The sequence below is a fragment of the Aegilops tauschii genome, chromosome 6 (assembly GCF_002575655.3).
Source record: "Aegilops tauschii subsp. strangulata cultivar AL8/78 chromosome 6, Aet v6.0, whole genome shotgun sequence".
Taxonomy (NCBI): Eukaryota; Viridiplantae; Streptophyta; class Magnoliopsida; order Poales; family Poaceae; genus Aegilops; species Aegilops tauschii.
The window spans coordinates 153,750,670-153,774,665 of NC_053040.3; the positions used below are offsets into that span (position 1 = coordinate 153,750,670).

The 23,996-nt window shown below is 47.3% G+C and overlaps 1 protein-coding gene across 8 annotated transcripts in view; it reads left to right on the forward strand.

The window, feature by feature from the left end:
- The window catches only part of LOC109764265 (uncharacterized), a 35,546-nt gene extending 27,171 nt beyond the window's left edge, over nt 1–8,375 (forward strand). For 6 of the 8 annotated variants that reach the window (XM_040392245.2, XM_045229805.2, XM_040392244.2 and 3 more), the window contains 6 exons: nt 2,896–2,976; nt 3,049–3,144; nt 3,220–3,276; nt 3,360–3,624; nt 7,377–7,490; nt 7,834–8,375. In XM_040392245.2, coding sequence (XP_040248179.1) covers nt 2,896–2,976; nt 3,049–3,144; nt 3,220–3,276; nt 3,360–3,584 — 459 coding nt within the window. In that variant the 3' untranslated portion in view covers nt 3,585–3,624; nt 7,377–7,490; nt 7,834–8,375. The remainder of the gene's footprint in view (nt 1–2,895; nt 2,977–3,048; nt 3,145–3,219; nt 3,277–3,359; nt 3,625–7,376; nt 7,491–7,833) is intronic. The other 2 variants (XM_073501233.1, XM_020323108.3) reach the window with 2 other exon arrangements.
- The last annotated feature ends 15,621 nt before the right edge of the window (nt 8,376–23,996 follow it).

Below are 23,996 nucleotides of genomic sequence, written 5' to 3' on the forward strand. Positions count from 1 at the left end.
TGTGCCTCCACACCGCTCCAAACGAAGATTAGCATCCGCAAGGGTGTGAACTTCGGGATACATCGTCGTCTCCGCGTGCCTCGGTTATCTCTTACCCGAGCCCTTTACTTATGCACTTTACTTTGTGATAGCCTTAGTGTTTCATGATATATATCTTGCTATCACCTAGTTGTTTATCTTGCTTAGCATAAGTTGTCGGTGCACATAGGTGAGCCTAGTTGTTTTAGGTTTTGTGCTTGACAAATTAAACACTAGTTTTACTCTGCATTTGTTCAAGCCTAAACCGTAATTATTTTAAAGCGCCTATTCACCCCCTCCCCCTCTAGGCGACATCCACGATCTTTCACCTGGTAACCGGGGCCGGTGGAGATAGACTAGCCGCCGGGAAGGAGGAATAGCAGCGTCGGCAACCAAGAGAGAATCGGCGGTGGCGCGATAGACAGGATTCAAGCACGAGTTGCGCATGCTAAAAAAGACCTAGCTCTATACCATGTTATGATGCCACTTAGTATTACTGGAGGCCACAGCCAACATATATACATGTACAAGTGGGATGCCAAAAGGCTAGAATGTAGAAGGCCAAAAGCAATCATCAATATAACTCTTAACAAATCCTATGGTGCTGTAAAGGTTGTAACTCAACCAAAATTTTACCAACGGCAATGTGTTTGATAAGTCTTAGCATATACTAGAAGTCAAGAGGCATCGTACCGAAATGAATAAGCTACTGATGATGCCACTAAAAGATAGTCGGAGTTAGCAAAACACATCATCTGACCTTAATCCTTGATAATGTATTAAAATAATAGAATGAACAAATATAATTATTTTAAGTTACCTTTTAATATTGCACACTTGAAGGGGAGCCTTGGCGCAGTGGTAAAGCTGCTGCCTTGTGACCATGAGGTCACGGGTTCAAGTCCTGGAAACAGCCTCTTGCAGAAATGTAGGGAAAGGCTGCGTACAATAGACCCAAAGTGGTCGGACCCTTCCCCAGACCCTGCGCAAGCGGGAGCTACATGCACTGGGGCTGCCCTGCCCTTTTTTAATATTGCACACTTATTTTCATGAATCGTTCTTGACTTTCTTTATTTCTTCTTTTTTCACACAGCAAATAACATTCTTCAAAAAACTGTCATCATTGCGGTGATTATGCAAATAGCTTTCCAGAATAAATAAAAAACCACGGCATGCCAGCTAGATAGGAAAGATAGTTAAAAAGTTCAGAATAACTCATGTTGTTTAGACGAATAAATTTTGAGCTGACTGGAAATTGAGACTTAGGGTGCACTAGCCGCGGCTAGGATCGAGAACAGTGGATAATTGGCTGCCGCCTGGCAGTGGAACGTTTGTAGCGTGGGCTACTCAAATAAGGCGGATGTTTGGTGTTTAGAGCACACATGCATCGGCCGTCCTCCGTCCGCGTCTGCAGTCGACTCGGTCGCCCCGTGGCCTCATGAACTCGTGGGGGGAGAGGAGAAGTCAAGGTGAACGAACAGGGTGTGCATGGATCGATCAATCACTATATGTATGTTTGCTCCTGTGCCTGATCTCTAATAGCCTCCAACTAGTGCCTAATGGGCCTACCCTGCCTGTAAAGGGCCTACGCAACAGGCTTGGCTGTGAAATTTTTTCAAGCCTGATGCACTGCTATTAGTTTAGCATGATGCACATGCTGACGTAGGTGCTAATTACTGCTAAAAATCATTCTGACCCTGGTGCTCGTGCATCCGGGATGCTGCATGTAGTTCCACCACTGGGCATAAATACATCTTATTTTTTTAGATGAAACAAATAATTTATTTTCTTGAGAAGTCAATTTTACTAGTGGTGATGAAAGTATTCAAACAAAAAAATCAGTGGATAATGATATGCACTCGGAGGAAACAATTATATTACTTCAGAAAAAATGTACTTTACAACTGAGTTGTACACCTGTATAATTTTTATTACAGATTTTCTAGGAGAAAACCTAGAAAGTTGTTTCTCTTAAGGGAACTGTAATAAAACTGATACTGCCTTCATTCCTATGTAAAGGGAACTGAAAGAACAACACAAATATTGCCAGTCTACCACGCGTCAAGTGCCTGCGGTACAATTTAAATGATAGTTAAACTGATAGGATCAGGGAGCAGTAGACAACTGACGAAACAGAGTCACAGTAAGTTGGTTCTTCCTGGCCGCAATACGTTAGAATTTGGAGAGGAAAATCACAAAGCTTGTTCTCCAAAGTTGCTGCTGGTCGCCGTCTCAGTCCCCGTCGACGGCTCTGTCTGGCCTTGCCTCCTTGGAGGGAGGGAGGGGGAGGGAGGGAGGAGCCGTTGCCATGGGTGGAAAAGGGTTTCACAAGGGTGTGGAGAGCCAGCATCTAGAGCGAATATGCTGAAAATGTGGTTGCCTCTATCCTTGTCATCCTTCCATCCAAGCAGCTGGTATATGTCAAAAATGGGCCTATACCTATCCCAATATCCTATCACATAGGTTCCTCCCACCTATACTGATACCATATAATGAGTTCTCATTTGCCTGGAGACTTTACGTGGATCATTATGTTGCTAATAATTTGTAAGCTGCATCATACTGAGATTTCAGAGCTAGAAAAAATCTGCGCATTTCCTTAGCAAGATAAATCAGCAAAGATATCTTGGCTACCAAGTACCGACTTTGTGTGAGCTAGCTTAGGTTTTTGTGCAGGATAAGAATCTATATCATCTCACATCTTTAGTGCTGCAGTTTTTACATGTAGAAAACACGCATAGTTACAGTTAATGTATCTTTCTCACAAATCTACTTAATACAACTGTGCCAACGACCAAGTACAATTTGTACAATGTTTACTCTGCTTTTGATTATATTTATGTCTACTGAGTTTTGAATGTATATTAAAAATTTCAGCAAAAAGGTCATCTCAAAGTGTTGATTACTGAGCTCGAAACAGAAGGTTTTTTCGACACTGATAATGCTTCTATCGATTGGGTACTTCTGATAACCATGATTTCTCTATTACCATTTGTGAGTTGGCATGCACTAATAGTTTATTTGCTGTAGGAGAAGGAGCGCTTTTCAGAACTTGGGAATCAATTCTGTGGCAAAGTTTTTGCTGGGCATTCTCTTCCGAAACATTTTGTGATCAGAGGAATCATGGTATAACCTTGTATGACCATTATCCTCTCACATTTCAGGTTATTAATCCTAAATTCTACTTGCAACTGATGTCAGGATTATCGGTCAATCTTGTCGTTGAAGGATAGATCTCAGCCAGATGCTTTCAGATTCGTAAGATATTTCGTGTTTCACGATTCAATAAAGTAGTGTATATCTTTTAGTGAATAGTATAACTTATTGTGTACTTCCATTAGGTTGTTGGTCGAGTATGTGACCGGTGGATTGAACGCTGTGAAGCGGTATTGACTTCTATACATCTACAACTATACCGATGTCTCAACTCGCATAAGATGAGTGGTGGAAAGTGGAAAAGCATTGTGAAGTGCATTATTAAAAAACATTCGTGTCATTATCTCTTTATTTATTTAGTATTTGTCTTGTATGTTTCTCCAGTTTTGGACGGAGACACGATACCATGAGCACGCCTGCTATAACATTGCCAGACGACCCCTGGAACAGGTTAGTGTCCTTTGTATTTATGAATATCCTTTTTTTTTTGCTGCAGCACTTACACTGCCAAGATATGATAGTGGTTCCTCCTAGTTGAAATTAGTAATATGGCAACTATTTTGATCCATAGACTACCTGTTGATTCTCCGGGAGGAACTCACCTCAGACTGCTCACCCTCCTGTGTCTTGTCCCTCGCGTTAGTGTGTGGCGGCTCACTGGAACGAGAGAGCTGGGGCTCCTCTTCTAGGTCAGCCCCATATGGGCCTGGGCCACTTGGGCCTGACATTCAACACTCCCCCTCAAGAGGGGTGATAGATATCTATCATTCCCATCTTGTCACATGCTAGATTGCATTCTTTAGTTCCCAATCCTTTAGCCAAACAGTCTGCAATCTGTTGCCCAGAACTCACATGCTCAATCTTGATGATCCCAGCGTCAAGCTTTTCTTTGATGAAGAATCTGTCTATTTCCACATGCTTGGTTCTATCATGCTGCACTGGATTGTGTGCTATGTTGATTGCTGATTTGTTATCACACCACACATTCATACAACTTGTCTTCAATATCTTCAATTGTGCCAATAGATTTCTGGTCCACAACATCTCACTCAGTCCCTTGGACATGGCTCTGTATTCAGCCTCTGCAGTTGATTTGGAAACAACAGGTTGTTTCTTGCTTCTCCAAGATACTAGATTTCCTGCCACAAAGACACAATAGCCTGAAGTTGATCTCCTGTCATCCAGACAGCTAGCCCAATCAGCATCACAATAACCATCTACAACAAGGTGCCCAGCTCTGATACCATGTTGATTCTCAGGGAGGAACTCACCTCAGACTGCTCAACCTCCTGTGTCTTGTCCCTACCGATATTGAATAATAAAATTTACTGTCGGGGCTTGCCCTGCAGTTTTCAGTTCAACAAGAAAATGGACTACCTCTATTGCCTTGTGAGACATTCCGTGACAACCCCAAAAATGTCTACCCCGCTACAAATCTGATGTCAGATTTTCTAACATGGCAAATCGAACGTTTTTTATGGAAAATTACGTGTCGCAAGCCTGGCAATTCCCTTAAGCAAGCATGGCAAACCCTGGCATGTTCAGTTTTCTTTTGCCAGGATTTGCATGCTTGCGACACGTAATTTGCCATAAAAATCGTTCGATTTGCCATGCTTAAAAATTTGACGTAGATTTTTAGCATTTCTGAAATGTCTTAGTGTGCTAATTTTGTAATTTCTGTCCTGATAACATTTTTACAAGATAGCAATGGTGTGGAACTAGACACTAATATGGCAATGTCTAGCTGAAATACGGATAGCTATGTTATCCACGCTGAATAGTAAGTCCCAATGACTTTTTTTTCGGGGCAAAAGAAACCACATTGAGAAGTTCCTTCCCCACAAATCTTTTAGGGGCAGTTGTCAAAAAGACACTTATCATCGTTGAAGCTGAGAAGGGGAGCCTTGGCACAGCGGTGTAGTTGTTGCTTGGAAACAGCCTCTTGCAGAAATGTAGGGAAAGGCTGTGTACTGAAGAGTGAAGACCCAAAGTGGCCAGACCCATCCCCGGACCCTGCACAAGCGGGAGCTACGTTCACCGGGCTGTCCTTTTTATCATCGTTGAAGCTGAATGAGCTAGCTCAAATTAATAAGCTCCTTGAAGAAAAAGGCTAGATAATTTGTCTTTAGTTTTTCAATTTTCACACCTCCAACAGGTCATAGATATTTTCTTCCTTCAAGTTAAGGAGGGAACTCCTGGGATTCACATTCTGATGTTATCTTTTGCCATTCTGCCCCTTCCTTATTTTGCATATCTAGAAAGTAATCCCAGCAGACGCCTTTTGAGTTCATACAGCTTTGACTAGGCTAAAAGAGAGATTCCCATTATTCTGGAGTATATGAAGATAAGGGTGCAAAATTTGGATTCAGGCATGATAATTGTCTTTCTCGACCTAATTCTGTTATTCAGTTCTCCATCCATTGAGTAGGACGGGAAAAAAAATGCTGTTTTAACCTTTACATGGTCTGTCTCAGACCCAACTGTAAATAGGGGATGACGGGGCACCACCAGCATGAGTTAGTGTGAGCCCAAACACTTAGGCCAACTATCTCCCATATATCTCCCTCTTCTTTTCCACTTCCTATTTTTTACTTGAAACAAGTTCTGTCTGAATTTGGACTCTATACTGATCAATATGTGCGCACATTCATTTTGCTGTTCTGACTACTGTACTCAAATCTCTGGGATACGGACATGTGTGTGTGCGTGCGCGCGCGCGTGCGTGCCTTGCCCTTTGGCCTTGGCAGTGTAGTAATATACCAGTTGTGCATCTTATACGAGAGTGACTTGGTTCTCTAGCTAGCTGTATGTACTTAGTGCTAGGCATAGTACTATGTTTTATGCATACATGAAATGTTTATTTCTAGCTTGAAGACTATTTGCTTCTTTTCCTAGCGTACCTTAAGAGGACACTTGATTTGAGCAAGTGAACAAAAGCACAAAAAAGAACAGATAAGTAGAGGTGCATCTCCTTGTAAACTAACATCCAAAGCTAACCTTCTATCATGTGTTAATGTTATCATCTAAGAGACATTTGTGTGTAACAAAATAATGGTTAGCTAGTTGATTGCACTGAACAAGTTACCCGCTACGCAATTTCCCTGTTTCAGATGTACTTCAGTATATCCTGTTTTTGTGAAAGCCGAGCCTTGGTTGTTGATCATGAAGCTGTCCCATGCATCTTATTGCAGGAAATTTGATTAGTAGCTGTGAATTCCAGAACCGTGGGGCCAGATATTGTGTAGATATAGCACATAGCTTTCGCTGTCCATTGGTATTACAAGAAAAGAATAGAAGCATGATTCTCCATCGCAGAAACATAAAATCAACCACTTAGACAAACAAATGATTATGGGGACTGAGTGCAGAAGTATAGCATTGCTGAGGGTTGTCAATGTTACAACTAGATGGAACCCTGCACATTGGTGCAAAAATTGTAGTCGCTATCTGTTGTACACCTCTGAAAATGGGTGCATAAAAGAGAGACAAACATAATGAAAATATGTGCTAGTTATGTATGTAACACGTAAGTTAGTTATTTTTCTAATGAATACAAAGAATTGGCTACAAAAAAACTTGTCAGTAAGTAAGGGGAGAGGAATAGAAGCAGTACAACAGGATCTGATCGTGAGGATGTACATGCGGCGTCTAATCAGGGTTGTCAATGATGTGGCTGAATGAGATTGTAGGAAAAAATAGGTCGGGAGGTAGCTATTAGTTATAGAGGGTAGAAGTGTATAGATGTTATAATTAACTTTCTGGTGTTCCAGCCTTTCTATCCTCTGGAATCTTTTATCTTTTATATCTAATTACCTAGCCCCCACTACCTATTTCTCTCAACATGCAAGCATGCCACCTCATCATTCAACATGCATGGAAGAAAGACTCACCTCAACATGCAACCATGCATAAGAAAAACCACCTCAACAAGTAAACATGCATGAAGATTTCCGTTCTTTTATAATATTTATATTTAAATAAATATTTTGCAATCATGCCTAATCATTGTGTTAGGAAAATGAGGCAAGTTAATCTAGGGTATTTGTTTGGTTGAACTATTTGTTCTGTTGATGTCTATAGGTATTGTAGCTCATATGCAAATAAACTATCCGACTGCAGTATCGCGTTTGAAATTAAGTTGCATGGTTTGGCACTGACATTGCACCTTTTGCTGGCTGTTTATTCATCTCATATCTGTGCAGGTCTTTGGAATTGGAAGAAAGTCAGAGCCCTTAGAAGATACTGTGGTGATCTAATCCCTTGTTGACAGCTACATCGTTCATGTTGGCTGAACTTTAGGGCAATAAATTGGTTAGGTACTCTCCAACATTGACCTTTACTCTTTTTTCGTCATTCTCTGCCTTGGATTTGTATGTGCCACAAAATATAGAAGATAGAGTTTGCAGTATACCATTGGTGTCAATTTGACTCCTGCCTTGTCTTTTTATTGCAATTTTGAGAAGCTTATCAACAACAGCCAATAATTTAGAATAATTTCCTTGTTTTCAGTGACCTACAATTAATGGTGTTCATAAAAGCGCTATTATTAGCAGATAATAACGACTTTTAAATACTTGTATGCTAAAACACAATGCATTATTGACGGTGCAACAAAATTTTGAGAATATCCTTGCACTAAATTTGTATATGTTGGTGCAGTCAAAAGATGATTTCAGATCTGCAAGTCAAGCTTCAGGAAAATGTGAAGCTGTAGCTGGTCTCAAGAAATTTATTAATGCAAGGCACTCATGGATGAACAAGATACCATGGTGGATTATTGAGACAAGTGGCTACCAATCAAAGCCCAAAGATACAGGTCGAAGTTTCGTGGATTGTTTGCGAGATAGAGTTGAGCACGAGCTCTCTTTTATTCATAAACAGGTGTATATTCTCGATTGAATACTACTCCCTCCGATCCAAAATAAGTGTCGCAGTTTTGAACTAAGGTTGAACTAACCTTGGTTCAAAGCCGCGATACTTAATTTGGATTGGAGGGAGTAACTTCTAAATACAATTTGTGTAATTGTGCTTAACTCTCTGCTATTGTAGGATCAGCAGAAGTCTATAGGATTTAGTCAAAAATATGTTGTAGGATCAGCAGATCTGACGTTAAGTGATGTAGCTTGCACTTGTTCAGTTCTGCTCACTCAAATCCTGCTGTCTTGATCTGTATATGGCTTAATGTAAAACAGTCTGCTGTATTTTCTTAGCATTCCTTTTTTTTTCTGCTTATGCATCACATGTGATGGCAAACGACCTCTTCATCTTTGTTCTTGACACGATTGTTGCTGATATGTTTATCTTGCTGCTCCAACTGTGTTCTGCCATTTTGATGTTCACATAGTTTCAGAGCATTCTAAAAGAAAATTTGTTTTTCATTAACGTTAGAGAATTTGAAACCTATGCCTTGTTTTTGTGCCTTATCACCCTTACTCTCTCCGTGGAAAATACACCGGAGCTCCCCGAGTGCTCCAAACAGTTTTTTCTTCTATACATTGGAATTTTTTGTCTTTTTACCGAGAATACAGCTGATGTCATCTTTTTCACGAAACTTCACACAGGAGTAGATTGGACACCTAAGTTTGATATTCCCAAATCCCAGTTTTTTTAATTTAATGTTCATATTCCCTCCCTCCATTCACTATTATAAGATGTTCTAACTTTTTTCTGAATCGGATGTATATAGACGCATTTTATCGAAAAAGGTTTTCGCCCCGCTTTATATATAAAGTAGTGATCAACCACAGCGCAAGTATAAACGCATCCCATCACAACACATGCACACACCCAAGGTGGGATACATAGGCACGCATCCCATCACAACACATGCACACACCCAAGGTGGGATACATAGGCGCTAAGCGCAGCAACACCACCTCTAGCACTAGAAGAGCAATCGGGGTCCTCCACCGTGAACACGCCACCGCGAAGAGATGAAGCTGCATATGACGAACCGTGTGCTCCAAGGCGGCGCCTTCAAGAAGGTTACGACACCAACGCGCCGCCACCGCCTGACCCGATGATCAGAGTTTCCCTTGGAGCGACACGATGGCTGATGAGAGCCGCGACGAAGCCTTGAAGAAGGGAACGGGCTAGGCTACAACTGGTCTGTCCGAGGATAGAGTAGGTTTTCACCTCGGCCAACACTCACCGCCACCGAACGTCTCACCCCTAGTGACCATGCCACTCACATGGCCATGGCCATCGGGCAGCACCGAGCCATGGGTTTTGCCCATGAGCACCGCGGAGCCACCACCAAGGCCGCCGCCCCGGCCTCCAAGACCTTGGTACCACCTCACCCGAGACCCGTCGCTACCCCAACCAACGAAACGACCCGGAAGGACCCGCCTTTCGCACCCCTGGGCGCCCCCAGCGACGAGATCCAATAGGCCGGCCAAAAGTGGCCACCAACGACCCGTCCAACGGCACCGAGCGCGAGACGAGGTTGGTCCTGCTGCTGGGCGCGAGACAGGGTCGGTCCTGCTGTCGAGCGCGAGACGAGCGATGGATCACAGCTGGGGGAGGGCCTGCCCTTCGACGAAGGCAATGACCGGACGACGAGGAAGAGGGATCGAAGGTCAAAACAGACCGCCTACAAATGAGCCGACGCCGAAAAACCAGCTGCAGCCAACCCGCCGAGCTGACGTGATACCGGTGCGGTGAATGGAGGCCGCCATATCCAGAGGGCCGAGCCACCTTGTCGCCACCATCCACAGCCGGAGCAGCAGCCACGCCGGGTCGGTGCCCAACCCACGCTGCCCGCCGGAAACAAAGCGCCAGATCCGGCCGGCTCGCTCCACCACCACTGCCATCAAGTCGTCGGCGTCGAGCACCCACCACAGGCGCCGGCGGACCCTGGTTAGCCCCCGTAGCGGCCGGCCACACCACCCAGCCCCGCCTGCACCGCAGCCGCCGAGCGAGAGGACAGAGCCACGCCGCCCACAACCCCGCACCGTGAGAGATGACGCCCGCGAGATCTGGCCGAAGACTAGCAGCTGCCACATTCGCGCGCACCACCCACCATCGCGGCGCCCACCACGGTGGCAGCGCGCCGCCGCGCCCGTCAGCCGCACCGCGCCCAAGCCAGAGGAAGCCGCCCCGCGCCGGCCCTGTCTTGCGAGAGATTGAGGTTTCCCTGCCGCCATCGGCTCTGGGCGGGTTTTGCTCGGCCGAGTCCAGGGCGACGACGAGGGAGGAGGGGGAGGAGGGCTGGGGTTCCTGGCGGCGGCGGGCTAGGTTTTCCTCCCGGCCGCCGTGCGGGGGGCGATGGATCGCAGCTGGGGGAGGGCCTTTCCATCGACGAAGGCAACGACTTGACGACGAGGAAGAGGGTTCAAAGGTCGAAACAGACCGCCTACAAACGAGCCGATGCCGGAAAACCAGCCGCAGCCAGCCCACCGAGCTGCCATGATGCCGGCGTGGCGAATTGAGGCCGCCATATCCAGAGGGCCGAGCCACCTCGCCGCCGTCACCCACAGCCGAAGCAGCAGCCACGTCGGGTCGGTGCCCCAACCCGTGCCCTCCGCCGGAAACAAAGCGTCGGATCCGCCCGGCACGCTCCACCACCACTTCCACCAAGTCGCCGACGTTGAGCGCCCACCACAGGCGCGGGCGGATCCTGGCAAGCCCCTGCAGCGGCCGGCCGCACCACTTAGCCCCGTGTGCACCGCAGCCGCCGGGTGAGAGGACGGAGCCACGCCGCCCACGGGCCGCACCGCGAGAGATGACGCCCGCGAGATCGGGACGAAGACTAGCCACCGCCACCTTCGCGCGCACCACCCGCCACTGCGGCGCCCACCACGGCGGCAGCACGCCGCCGCGCCGCGGTGACCGCCGCCCGCACCGCGCCCAAGCCAGAGGAAGCCGCCCCGCGCCGGCCCTGTCCTGCGAGAGATCAAGGTTGCCCCGCCGCCACCGGCTCCAGGCGGGTTTTTCCCGGCCGAGTCCAGGGCGACGACGAGGGAGGAGGGGAAGGATGGATGGGGTTCCTGGCGGTGGCGGGCTAGGGTTTCCTCCTGGCTGCCGCGCGGGGCGACACGGGAGGAGGAGGGGGGACAATCTAAATTTGATCGGGTTTGTTTGGCACATGCTATAGACGCATTTTAGTGTGTTTGTTATTCATTTTAGTCCGTATGTAGTTCATATTGAAATATCAAAACATATAATAATAATAAATGGAGGGAGTACTAAATACGAAGGTGGCGATGCACTCTTTTACTATTGTCTTGAATTGTTTTTTCTTTTGCCTTGTTAACCTCTCTATATGTAAAGGCTTATATTCGGTTGGTTCTTAGAAAGCTCTTGAGGATAACCACCCTAATTGGTCACGGTGCTAGAGAGCCGAAGTGGCTCTCCAATACCGTCATGATTTATCCAAGCACTAGATGACCCGTTGTACCAAATGGCGCAGAGTCTCATTTGAAACCATGAGTGTGTTGAAATTATTTGTATTTTTTTTTAGCAATTTAGGTGTGAGGAAACACTTAGGTACCAACGCAAACCCTTTTAATCAAAAAATGAGAAGGATTTCTCTTTACAAATATATACTTTAGCGTGCAGTAAAATCTTATTTTAGTAACTCAGGTGTGAGCAAACGTTTAGGGTACTAACCATTTTGAAAATCTCATAGTATTCAGTAACAAAAAATCAGCATGTACATAATATATTCTCCATGGAAGAAAAAGGTACATGTCAATGACGGTACATAAGACTAAAAATGAGAGTACTTGTTGCTAGCGAGTAAAAGGACTATGCAGAGAACATTTCTCTCTGTCAAACTACTTCAATGAATCATAGCAAATTTAATACATTTTTGGAAGAAAATTTTGATCTAAGTCCATGGGGGCACTGGGGAATGGGGAATGAAATCGTTGGGGCACTGGAAAAAACATTGATTTTAGCAAAAAAAAACATTATCCAAGTGAGAAACATTCAGTCCAAAATTACATCAAGATTGAACCTCATACGATTTTCAGGACATGTCATTCATGCTTCTCTTATATGACTTTATAATTTCTTTGCTTTGAAAGTAAACTTATACTGAATGAATTATACCCAAAAAGGCCTTCGCTCCGCTTTATATATAAAGTAACGACCATCAACAACCAGATACAAACACACGCATCTACTACTATTACTCCACCCCTCGGCTGCTATCTAGCATGCATCTTAAGGTATTAAGTTCATATCAAACAGAGTAATGCTTGGAGCATGATGACATAATGTAGACAACGTAAGATCAAATAATATGTTCGAACCTCGTCGTTTTATCCTTAGTAGAAACAATACAAAATGTGTGCCTTGCTACTCCTGTTGTCACAGAGTGAGGACACCACAGAACTGAACCTACTACCATGCACCTCCCCACTAAAGATAAATCAATCTAGTTGGCCAAACTAAACGAATAGATCAAAGATAAATATAAAGCTATAGAAATAACACATAAAAAGTTTAGAAAAGACTCAGTTACTTTCAATGAATAATCTGATCATACACCCACAATTCATCGGATCCCAACAAACGCACTGCAAAAAGATTACATCGAATCGATCTCCGAAGAGAACATTGTATTGAAGATCAAAAGGAGAGACAATGTTGTAGGGTGGAGACCCTAAGTGGAGATCTTTCACCAATTGGAGGGAAATCCACGAAGAACGCGAAGAACACGAAGAACAAGAGGGTAAATCACAAGAGGAACACTCAAGAACAAGTCCAATCACACATCCACTAGACTCACAAACACATGAGATTCACAAGGTACAAAAACAATCAAAGGGAAACAAGATACATGGTAAAATTCATCCCAAATCCTATGAAGGAGACGAGGTCTTGATGATCTAGATAGATCCTTCCCACAAGGGGGTCTTGAATCCCTAAGGATCTTCTCCAATGGAGGCCTTGAACTCCAATGGAGTCTTCTCCCTCAAGAGGAATCCCACAAGGGGAGGTACATGAGCTAAGCTCCAATGTGTAGTTCTAATCTTAGCTAACCCTAAAATGGAGGAGAAGGAGGGATATATATTGGTCCAAGGCAAGGAAGGGGTAAGTGAGGGCGAAAGGGTAAAGTTACATGGGCCTTGCTCAAATTCGGCCCGCAGATGCACTACCGGATAGTCCGGTACGGGGGCCCGGACAGTCCGGTGGAAACAGAAACTTTTGGGCGTCCAGGTATTGTACTACCGGACTTTCTGCTTGGGGGACCGGACTGTCCGGTAGTGCAATTTCTGCACAGACCAAAACTACTCTCTTGATGGACCAGACAGTTCGGTTGGGCGACCGGACAGTCCGGTAGTGCAAATTTTGCACCATCTTCTTCCGTCGTCGCTTCCAAGCTTCCCTCGCGGACGGTGTAGGCGTACGCTTGCGCTTGCACTCCTCTTCGTCATCCGTGGTGCTCTGATAATACCTATGAATGCACACGAGAGGAGTGTCAAGTAGTATACCATCCTCGATGGGGTCAAGTGAATACGTGTAAAGGAGATGATTCACCTTTGTGTATGTGAAGGGATGTCACATGTGTCACTCGCCAAACAGACTCTTGACATGGTGATGTCTGTAGGATGCTCCGCATCAGACAACCATCTAGCTACTGCTATGAACCAGTAGGGCCTATGAGAACTACTCATGCATCATAATGGAGGCAGCAAGGTTGATGTAAAAGCCCTCCATGATCGATTCCCCCTCCAGATGAGTACCCGCGGAGGCCTCTAGATGAGATCGCAAAAGAACAGAGGCTTGCGGCGGCGGAATTATTGTCTCAGGTCTCGCTCTGGTGGTTTCTAGATTTTAGGGAATTTATTGGCTTGCAATTAGGTCAAATGGAGCTACGAGGGGCCCACAAGCTCAGGTGGGGCGCCCCCTGGGGGCGTGCCGTGTGAGCGTGTGGCTCTCTCGTATATCTTCTTACCTCCCCCAGAAGCTTCTAAGGTCTCCTGGTCCAGAAAAATAACCATAAAGTTTCATCATGTTTGGACTTCATTTGGTATGGTTTTTCTGCGAAACAAGAAAATAGGCAAAAATAAGAACTGGCACTGGGCACTGTGATAGGTTAGTTCCCCAAAAAGATATAAAATTGCATATAAAGCATACAAGATTGATAATAAAATAGCATGAAACAATCCAAAATTATAGATATATTGGAGATGTATGATACCCCCACACATTACCATCTCAATATTGATACGTCTCCGACGTATCTATATTTTTTTATTGTTCCATGCTATTATATTATCTGTTTTAGATGTTTAATGGGCTTTACTATACACTTTTATATTATTTTTGGGACTAACCTACTAACCCAAGGCCCAGTGCAAATTGCTGTTTTTTTGCCTATTTCAGTGTTTCACAGAAAAGGAATATCAAACGGAGTCCAAACAAAATGAAACCTTCGGGAGAGTTATTTTTGGAACAAACGTGATCCAGAGGACTTGAAGTGGACGTCAAGAAATCAACAAGGAGGCCACGAGGCAGGGAGGCGCGCCTGCCCCCCTTGGCACGCCCCCACCCTCGTGGGCCCCTCGCAGCTCCATCGACCTACTTCTTCCTCCTATATATATCCATATACCCCAAACCAATCAGGAGCACCACGAAACCCTATTTCCACTGCCGCAACCTTCTGTACCCGTGAGATCCCATCTGGGGCCTTTTCCGGTGCTCCGCCGGAGGGGGAATCGATCACGGAGGGCTTCTACATCAACACCATACACTACAAAAAAAGACACATCCGTGACATTTTGGGCTGAACGAAATTTTTTTCTGTCATACTTATGACACTTCTATGATGATAATTGTGACAAAACCCGGTATCATCATAGATGTGGTGGGCTCCTACTTCCATGACAAAAAATCATGACAGAAAATGGGCTTTTCATCCTGGGCGGGCCGGAGACGGAGCTGCATGACATTCTTTGAGCCGTCCATGACGGAAAAAACCGTGGTAGAAGCGAGGGCGAGGAAAATATCGGGGTGTTCCCGGTTAGGGTGGGTGGTCGGGGCCGAGCGATGCGCGTTTCTCTCGTACACGCACGCGCGTGGGTGTGAGGCGTTGGGCTCTAACTGAACCCGAGCGAGGCGTTGGGCTCTAACTGAACCCGAGCGATTGCACTGCAGGCTATGCGTTACTGAACCCGAGCGATCGATCGATGGCTGTTAACTGAACCCGATCGAGCGATTCCTTCGCTACTGCTGCTAACTGAAGCCGATCGATGCTGCCTCTGGATGAACAGTGAGTGTTGTTGGGGGGGTTTGGATGAACAGTTCCCGATGGGGGTGGATGAACATGACCCCGTGGTGTTGCCTCTGGATGAACAGGACCCCGATCGATCGAGCCGGTTGGGGCTGGATGAAAAGGACCCCGTGGAGGGCTGAATGAACAGGACCACCCCGTGGAGGGCAGGATGAACAGTAGCCCGTGGAGGGGTGGATGAACAGTAGCCCGTGGAGGGGTGGTTGAACAGGAGCCCGTGGAGAGGGCTGGTTGAACAGTAGCCGGTGGAGTAGCGCGCGGTGGAGGCTGGATGAACAGGAGCCCGTGGATGAACAGTCACATGTGGAGGCTGGAGGAGGTCGACGGTGGATGAACAGTAGCCCATGGAGGCTGGAGGGGGTCGACGGTGGAGATGAATGGTATCCCGTGGAGTCCCGTTTTGCGGTACGCCACACCCCTCGCGATGAACAGAACCCCCGTTTCGACCGTAGCGCTCCAACACAAGTCCGTTTCCTCCGTTTTGCAGTACGCCACACCCCTCCCGATCAATAGGACCCCCGTTTCGACTGTAGGAGGTCCGTTTCCTCCGTTTTGCGGTACGCCAGACCCCTCCCGATGAACAGGATCCCGTTTCGATCGTGGCCGGTCGAACACAAGGCTGTTTCCTCTGTTCTGCGGTACGCCAGGCCTCGTTTCCATCGGCTGTTCCGTCCAAGCCGGTTGGCCCCCACGCGTTCCGTTGCCTCCCGATGAACACGACGCATTCTGTTGCCTCCCCATGAACACGACGACGACGCAGTTTCTCCGTTCCGACCCAGCCATGTACACGAGCCCCGGCCGTACGTATGCGCGAGTAGGCGTTCAAGACCCTGCCCGTATATACGTACGTGGCCGTATTTTCTTTCTTGCACACTGGCCGCTATATGTACGTGTACATGCTACGTGCGCGCCCCTACTACGACACGTGTGCGCCTCTACATCGACCAGTATGTACGTACACGTTTGCGACTAGAATGACAATGCTACGTACGCTTCGACCAGGTGGGTCCCGACTGTCAGGCACTTCCTTGCGTGCGAAGATGTAGCTAGTGGGTCCCAGCAATCAGGGGGGCGAATCATTTTTTTGCTCGGACGCACTTCCTTGCGTGCGAAGATGTAGCTGGTGGGTCCCAGCAGTCAGGGGAAAACGTTTTTTTTCATGAAATACGGTGGCCCGTCCGGTGGGTCCCCGCTGTCAGGTGGAGGAATAATTATTTTGCGCGTAATAAGGAGGCACTTCCTTGCTGCGGCCGTGGACCCAGCTGTCAGCCTCTCCACGTACAGTACTCTTCCGATGGAAGTCGTTCCTTGACCACGCTGCGCCGAGAGCACCAGGGCAGTGGACGACGGTGAGGCCTAGAAAGGGGACGACGCGGAGCCGGGGAAGACGCGGCAGTGGAAGCCCGCACGGAGGGGAGTACGAGGGTTCACTGGTTCGGCTGCGATGTGAGCCTGCCGTCGCCGCAGGGCCTGGCCAGCGGTGGGAATAGTAGGGGCGGTGAGGCCTCCGCGGCAGCATAGCCGGCCATGGGAGGCAGGAGCATGCGGCACGACCGGCGCTGCTTCGGGCAGCTGGAGCAAGAAGACCAGAGGTTGAAGAAGCACTATGGCTGTTGGATGGACATCGTACGGTCACTGGAGCTAGAATCGTTCATATTGACTAAGTTGACAAAGCACTCCGTCCTCGTCAACTTAGTAGGCCCACAAATCAGCCACCACCATGGTGGGTCCCAGCTAGCAGGGGGAGTATTCATTTTTTTGTGCGTAATAAGGCGGCACTTCCGGTGGGTCCGAGCTGACAGCGGGGGGATCGTTTTTTTCGCGAAATACGGTGGCCCGTCCGGTGGGTCCCAACAGTTAGGGGGGAAACGTTTTTTTCGCCAAATACGGTGGCCCGTCCGGTGGGTCCCTACTGTCAGGTGGAGGAATAATTATTTTCCGCGTAATAAGGAGGCACTTCCTTGCGGCTGCCGTGGACCCAGCTGTCAGCCTCTCTACGTACAGTACTCTTTCGATGGAAGTCGTTCCTTAACCACGTTGACCATGCCGCGCCGAGAGCACCAGGGCGGTGGACGACGGTGAGGCCTAGGAAGGGGACGACGCGGAGCCGGGGAAGACGCGGCAGTGGATGCCCACGCATAGAGGAGTATGAGGGTTCACTGGTTCGCTGCGGTGTGAGGTTGCCGTCGCCGTAAAATAACAGGGGGTGTGGGTGTGTAGAGGGATGGCCTGGCCAGCGGTGGGAGTAGTAGGGGGCGATGAGGCCTCCGCCGCATCGCAGCCGGCCACGGGAGGCAAGAGCACGAGGCACGACCAACGCTGGTTTGGCGGCTGGAGCAGGAAGACCAGAGGTTGAAGAAGCACTACGTACGGCCGTTGGATGGACATCATACGGTCACTGGAGCTAGAATCGTGCATATTGACTAAGTTGACAAAGCCCTCCGTCCCCGTCAACTTAGTAGGCCCACAAGTCAGCCTGCCACTATACTGGGTCCCAGCTAGCAGGGGGAGTATTCATTTTTTTGTGCGTAATAAGGACACACTTCCTTGTGTGCGAAGACATAGCTGGTGGGTCCGAGCTGTCAGCGGCGGTAATGTTTTTTCGCGAAATACAGAGGCCCTTTAGGTGGGTCCCAGATGTCAGGTGGAGGAATCATTATTTTGCGCGTAATAAGGAGGCATTTCCTTGCGTGCGGCTGTGGACCCAGCTGTCAGCCTCTCCACGTACAATCCACTTCAGATGCATGTCGGTCGTTGACCACGTTGACCAGGCCGCGCCGAGAGCACCAGGGCGATGGACGATGGCGAGGCCTAGGAAGGGAACGACACGGAGGCAGGGAAGACTCGGCAGTTGTTTCCCACGCGGAGGGGAGTACGATTGTACGAGGGTTTACTGGTTCCTCTGCCGTCGCCGGAGAATAACAGCAGGTGTGGGTGAGTAGAGGGATGGCTAGGCCAGCGATGGGAGTACGGTGGGGCGGTGAGGCCTGCGCGGCAGCACAGCTGGCCGCGGGAAGGAGGGAGCAGGCAGTCCCGCCGGTGCTTGTTTGAGCGGCTGGAGCAGGAAGAGCAGAGATTGAAGAAGCACGATGGCCGTTGGATGGACATCCAACAGTCACTGCTTGTGCTTCAACCTTTTTTTTTCAGGAAAGCCTCAAATCTGTGGAAAACAGCATACAGCCCATCTGCCATTATTTCTAATAATTTACAGCCCATTTGCTAATTCTTAAGGTTTTTTTGGAGCCCATATTCTTTTTGTTAGCATTACAACCCATATTGTGGCCATGGTTAAAAAATTATACGAAATTTTGCATATTTCGGTACGGTCCGAACTATTTTTAATCCCCAAATTTCGAATCACATTCAAACTGATTTTAAAAATAAATGTATATCAATATAAAATCCAATAAATTGTCCACGCATAAAAATTAATGCAATTTAAAATCTCAAAATGAAAAAAAAGAAATTTGAAACTAATTGCCGGTTTGATGTGTTTTAAAAATGTACAACCCATTTCCCATTACTGATAGGCCATTTTCTCGTCCAGTCGAATGAAGCTCTCCTCGTCTTGAAAGATTTGCAGCCCAACAGGCCTGACAAAGCGACTTACTTGGCAAATCACAAAAAAACTGGGCTAGCCATTTTCAGAAAAAAAAACTACTGGGCTGGTCTGTGGTAAACATAAAAGAGAAGGCTGTCTAGACAGGCCAGAGTGCCCTGCACAGCACAGTTGACACCCTGCTTCCGTCTCAAAAACAAATTAGATAAATGCCACTCCAATTATGGCGATTTATAAAATGCCACTGCAATTTCCAAACTTTGAAAAATGCCACTGCAATTTTTGCAAACTTTGGAAAACGCCACTGCAATTTGCAAACTTTGAAAAACGCCACTCCAGACTTCGAAAAATGCCACTGAAAATGGCATTTTTCAATGTTTGGAAATTGCAGTGGCATTTCTCAGAAACACCAGATTTGGAGTGCCATTTATCAAATTAACCCAAAACAAAAATAACTGGGCGAGCTGCTGGGTCCCTGGTGTCAGCCGCTCGTTGTGCAATTCTCTCGTTTATTGACTACGTTGACAATGGCATGGGACCCAGATGTCAGAAATCCATTAGGAGGAGCCATTTTTTTATTGGCTTGAAATAAGGAGGCACTTGCTTGCGTACTGCCATGACCTTGGCGGCTCCCTGCTGTCATCCTCTCCACGTACAATCATCTCCTGATTGTGTACGCGTCAACTTGGTACGCCCACAAGTCAGCCTCTAAACCCATGGAGGACAAATACAACCCATTTAAAAAAATAACAGCCCATTCCATACGTTCAAACGGAAAGTTCAACATTCAGAGCAAAGTAACAGGTCTGATCCACATATAGAGTACTGAACTTCCACGTTGACAACCATCATAACCAAGTTAACTATCTACTCCCACTAATACTCTAGTAGCGTACAAGTACTAACTTACTGTTAGCTGACTAGACGATGCCGGCCGCCATCTGCGGTACACGCTAAACGCCGGCACCGGCGTCCTCCGCCTCGTCTCGGACTTGCCAGAGGTGCGATAGGGCGTGTTGCTCGCGCGCGTTGGCCCTTTCCAGGTCCACCGAAGCTTCGGCTTCTAAGCGGGAAACCCACTTGACGAGCTGGTTGTAAAAATCGGCGTCGCGAACGCGTGCGAGCCCGACAGCCTCCAGGGCTATTTGCCGGGCGCCGGCCTCCACGTAGTCGGCCCAGTAGCGGGCGCTCTGCTCGTGACTCAGAGCGCCGGTGCGCTGCTGCTCCATGTCCCGCTGGCAGCGCAAATCAGCGATACGCTGCTCCTCCGCCAAGCGATCGCACTCCAACAACTCCTGCTCCTCCGCCAGGCGGTCGCGCTCCAACAAGTCTTCGATCTCCGCATTGCCATCTAAAGACCAATAGAATGCCTCCTCCCTCCGTCTGCCTTCCGGTGAAAAACCGAACACTAGTTCCGGTGGTGACCGCCTCCGGCCTCGCCTATCGCGGACGGGCGGGGGCATGGCGGACGTGGCGAGAGCGAGGATAAGTTGCGAGCGACGTCGGGCCGATGGGGGCTTATGAGGATAGGGCGAGTTGGGTCACGGTGCCACCATAGAAGGCCGGGAAACAGTACTTATAGGCGGAAGGTAGCGCGAAGGTCATCGGAATTCAATTCATAATTAAGCAGGCATGGCTTAGCGCACCAGCTTGCCATGGAAAACTAGAGAAACTGAAATTCTGACTGTGCCGTCCCGTCCGTGCTGGGTCGCACGCCGGCATGACGGTCAAACGAGTGCACTCGAATCATCTCCCTCCTTGTCAATAATGATTCCACGGATTTAAAAGGCCCGCAACAATTAAAGCACATCTTTTTTCGCATCAGTTAGCTGCCTTAATTACGGCCGGCTGCATGCAGGCACTCAAAATCAGTCGCAGTCAGTACGCGGAGCATCATGCAACGAGTCGCAGCCGAGGGCATTAGTTGATGAACTTTAGCTGGGAGATAAGGCATTTGCGAATGTTTTTGCTGGCAGTTTCTTCAGATTCGCATGGCATTTTCTTCAGAGCAGCTTGTCAGTTTCTTCAGAGGTAGGCATTTTTATTCAAAAAAACCGCCACTTCAGATCTTGCGTCGCAACTAAAACTGCTAGGAGTGCATTAGTAGGCTAGCTAGTGATCGATCAGTAACTTGTAAACACTGAGCGAACAGATATAAGGAACTGTTAATGCATCTCAATGATTCACAGATCGTATACAAATATGTAGCTCCAAAAGCAAAGATCAGCCACAACTAAAACCAACTAGTACGATTCTCATACATAAGATCAACATGTTAATGCATCTCGATGATTCACAGATCATATACAAATATGTAGCTCCAAAAGCAAAGATCTAGAAAAAACATATGTTCTTCCTACTAACATGGATGCTTCTCTTGGCCAACATTCAGTACAGACTGAAAGACAAATTTGTTTGTGAAGTCTACAATTTCTCTTGCAAACGTAAGTGGTCTCACCAACAGATGGAACCATGAGAATGAACCACACATGATGGAGGAACATCCACTGCAATATGATTTGGTCTTCTCTCGATCACACGGCGAGACTATTTTCGGAATACAAACTTTAACTTAGGCAAAATGATGCCCATTGTATAATCAGACCAAAGCAATGAAGCACCTAGTGAAGGAAATATGCCCTAGAGGCAATAATAAAGTTATTATTTATTTCCTTATTACATGATAAATGTTTATTATTCATGCTAGAATTGTATTAACCGAAAACTTGATACATGTGTGAATACATAGACAAACAGAATGTCACTAGTATGCCTGTACTTGACTAGCTCGTTAATCAAAGATGGTTAAGTTTCCTAACCATTGACATGAGTTGTCATTTGATTAACGGGATCACATCATTAGGAGAATGATGTGATTGACTTGACCCATTCCGTTTGCTTAGCACTTGATCGTTTAGTATGTTGCTATTGCTTTCTTCATGACTTATACATGTTCCTATGACTATGAGATTATGCAACTCCCGTTTACCGGAGGAACACTTTGTGTGCTACCAAACGCCACAACGTAACTGGGTGATTATAAAGGTGCTCTACAGGTGTCTCCGAAGGTACTTGTTGAGTTGGCGTATTTCGAGATTAGGATTTGTCACTCCGATTGTCAGAGAGGTATCTCTGGGCCCACTCAGTAATACACATCACTATAAGCCTTGCAAGCATTGTAACTAATGAGTTAGTTGCGGGATGATGTATTACAGAACGAGTAAAGAGACTTGCCGGTAACGAGATTGAACTAGGTATTGAGATACCAACGATCGAATCTCGGGCAAGTAACATACCGATGACAAAGGGAACAACATATGTTGTTATGCGGTTTGACCGATAAAGATCTTCGTAGAATATGTGGGAGCCAATATGAGCATCCAGGTTCCTCTATTGGTTATTGACCAGCGACGTGTCTCGGTCATGTCTACATAGTTCTCGAACCCGTAGGGTCCGCACGCTTAAAGTTCGGTGACGATTTATATTATGAGTTTATGTGTTTTGATGTACCGAAGGTAGTTCGGAGTCCCGGATGAGATCGGGGACATGATGAGGAGTCTCGAAATGATCGAGACGTAAAGATTGATATATTGGACGACTATATTCGGACATCGGAAAGGTTCCGAGTGATTCGGGTATTTTTCGGAGTACCGGGGAGTTACGGGAATACGGGGGAAGAAGTATATGGGCCTTATTGGGCTTTAGGGGAGAGAGAGAGGCAGGCCGCCCCCCCAATGACTAGTACGAATTGGACTAGGGGGAGGGGCGGCGCCCCCTCCTTCCTTCTCTTCCCTCTTCCCCTTCCTTGTCTCCTACTCCTACTACTTGGAAGGGGAGGAATCCTACTCCCGGTGGGAGTAGGACTCCTCCAGGGCGTGCCATAGAGGCCGGCCCTCTCCCCCTCCTCCACTCCTTTATATACGTGGCCAAGGGCACCCCAGAGACACAACAATTGACCTCTTGATCTCTTAGCCGTGTGCGGTGCCCCCCTCCACCATATTCCACCTCGATCATATCGTAGTGGTGCTTAGGCGAAGCCCTGCGTCGGTAGCAACATCATCACCGTCACCACGCCGTCCTGCTGACGGAACTCTCCCGTGAAGCTCTGCTGGATCGGAGTTCGCGGGACGTCATCGAGCTGAATGTGTGCTGAACTCGGAGGTGCCGTACGTTCGGTACTTGGATCGGTCGGATCGTGAAGACGTACGACTACATCAACCGCGTTGTGCTAACGCTTCCGCTTTCGGTCTACAAGGTTACGTGGACACACTGTCACCTCTCGTTGCTATGCATCACCATGATCCTGTGTGTGCGTAGAGAAATTTTGAAATTACTACGTTCCCCAACAGTGGCATCCGAGCCAGGTTTTATGCATAGATGTTATATGCACGAGTAGAACACAAGTGAGTTGTGGGCGATACAAGTCATACTGCTTACCAGCATGTCATACTTTGGTTCGACGGTATTGTTGGATGAAGCGGCCCGGACCGACATTACGCGTACGCTTACACGAGACTGGTTCTACCGACGTGCTTTGCACACAGGTGTCTGGCGGGTGTTAGTTTCTCCAACTTTAGTTGAACCGAGTATGGCTACGCCCGGTCCTTGAGAAGGTTAAAACAACACTAACTTGACAAACTATCGTTGTGGTTTTGATGCGTAGGTAAGAACGGTTCCTGCTCAGCCCGTAGCAGCCACGTAAAACTTGCAACAACAAAGTAGAGGACGTCTAACTTGTTTTTGCAGGGCATGTTGTGATGTGATATGGTCAAGGCATGATGCTATATTTTATTGTATGAGATGATCATGTTTTGTAACCGAGTTATCGGCAACTGGCAGGAGGCATATGGTTGTTGCTTTATTGTATGCAATGCAATCGCCCTGTAATGCTTTACTTTATCACTAAGCGGTAGCGATAGTCGTAGAAGCAACAGTTGGCGAGACGACAACGATGCTACGATGGAGATCAAGGTGTCGCGCTGGTGACGATGGTGATCATGACGGTCCTTCAGAGATGGA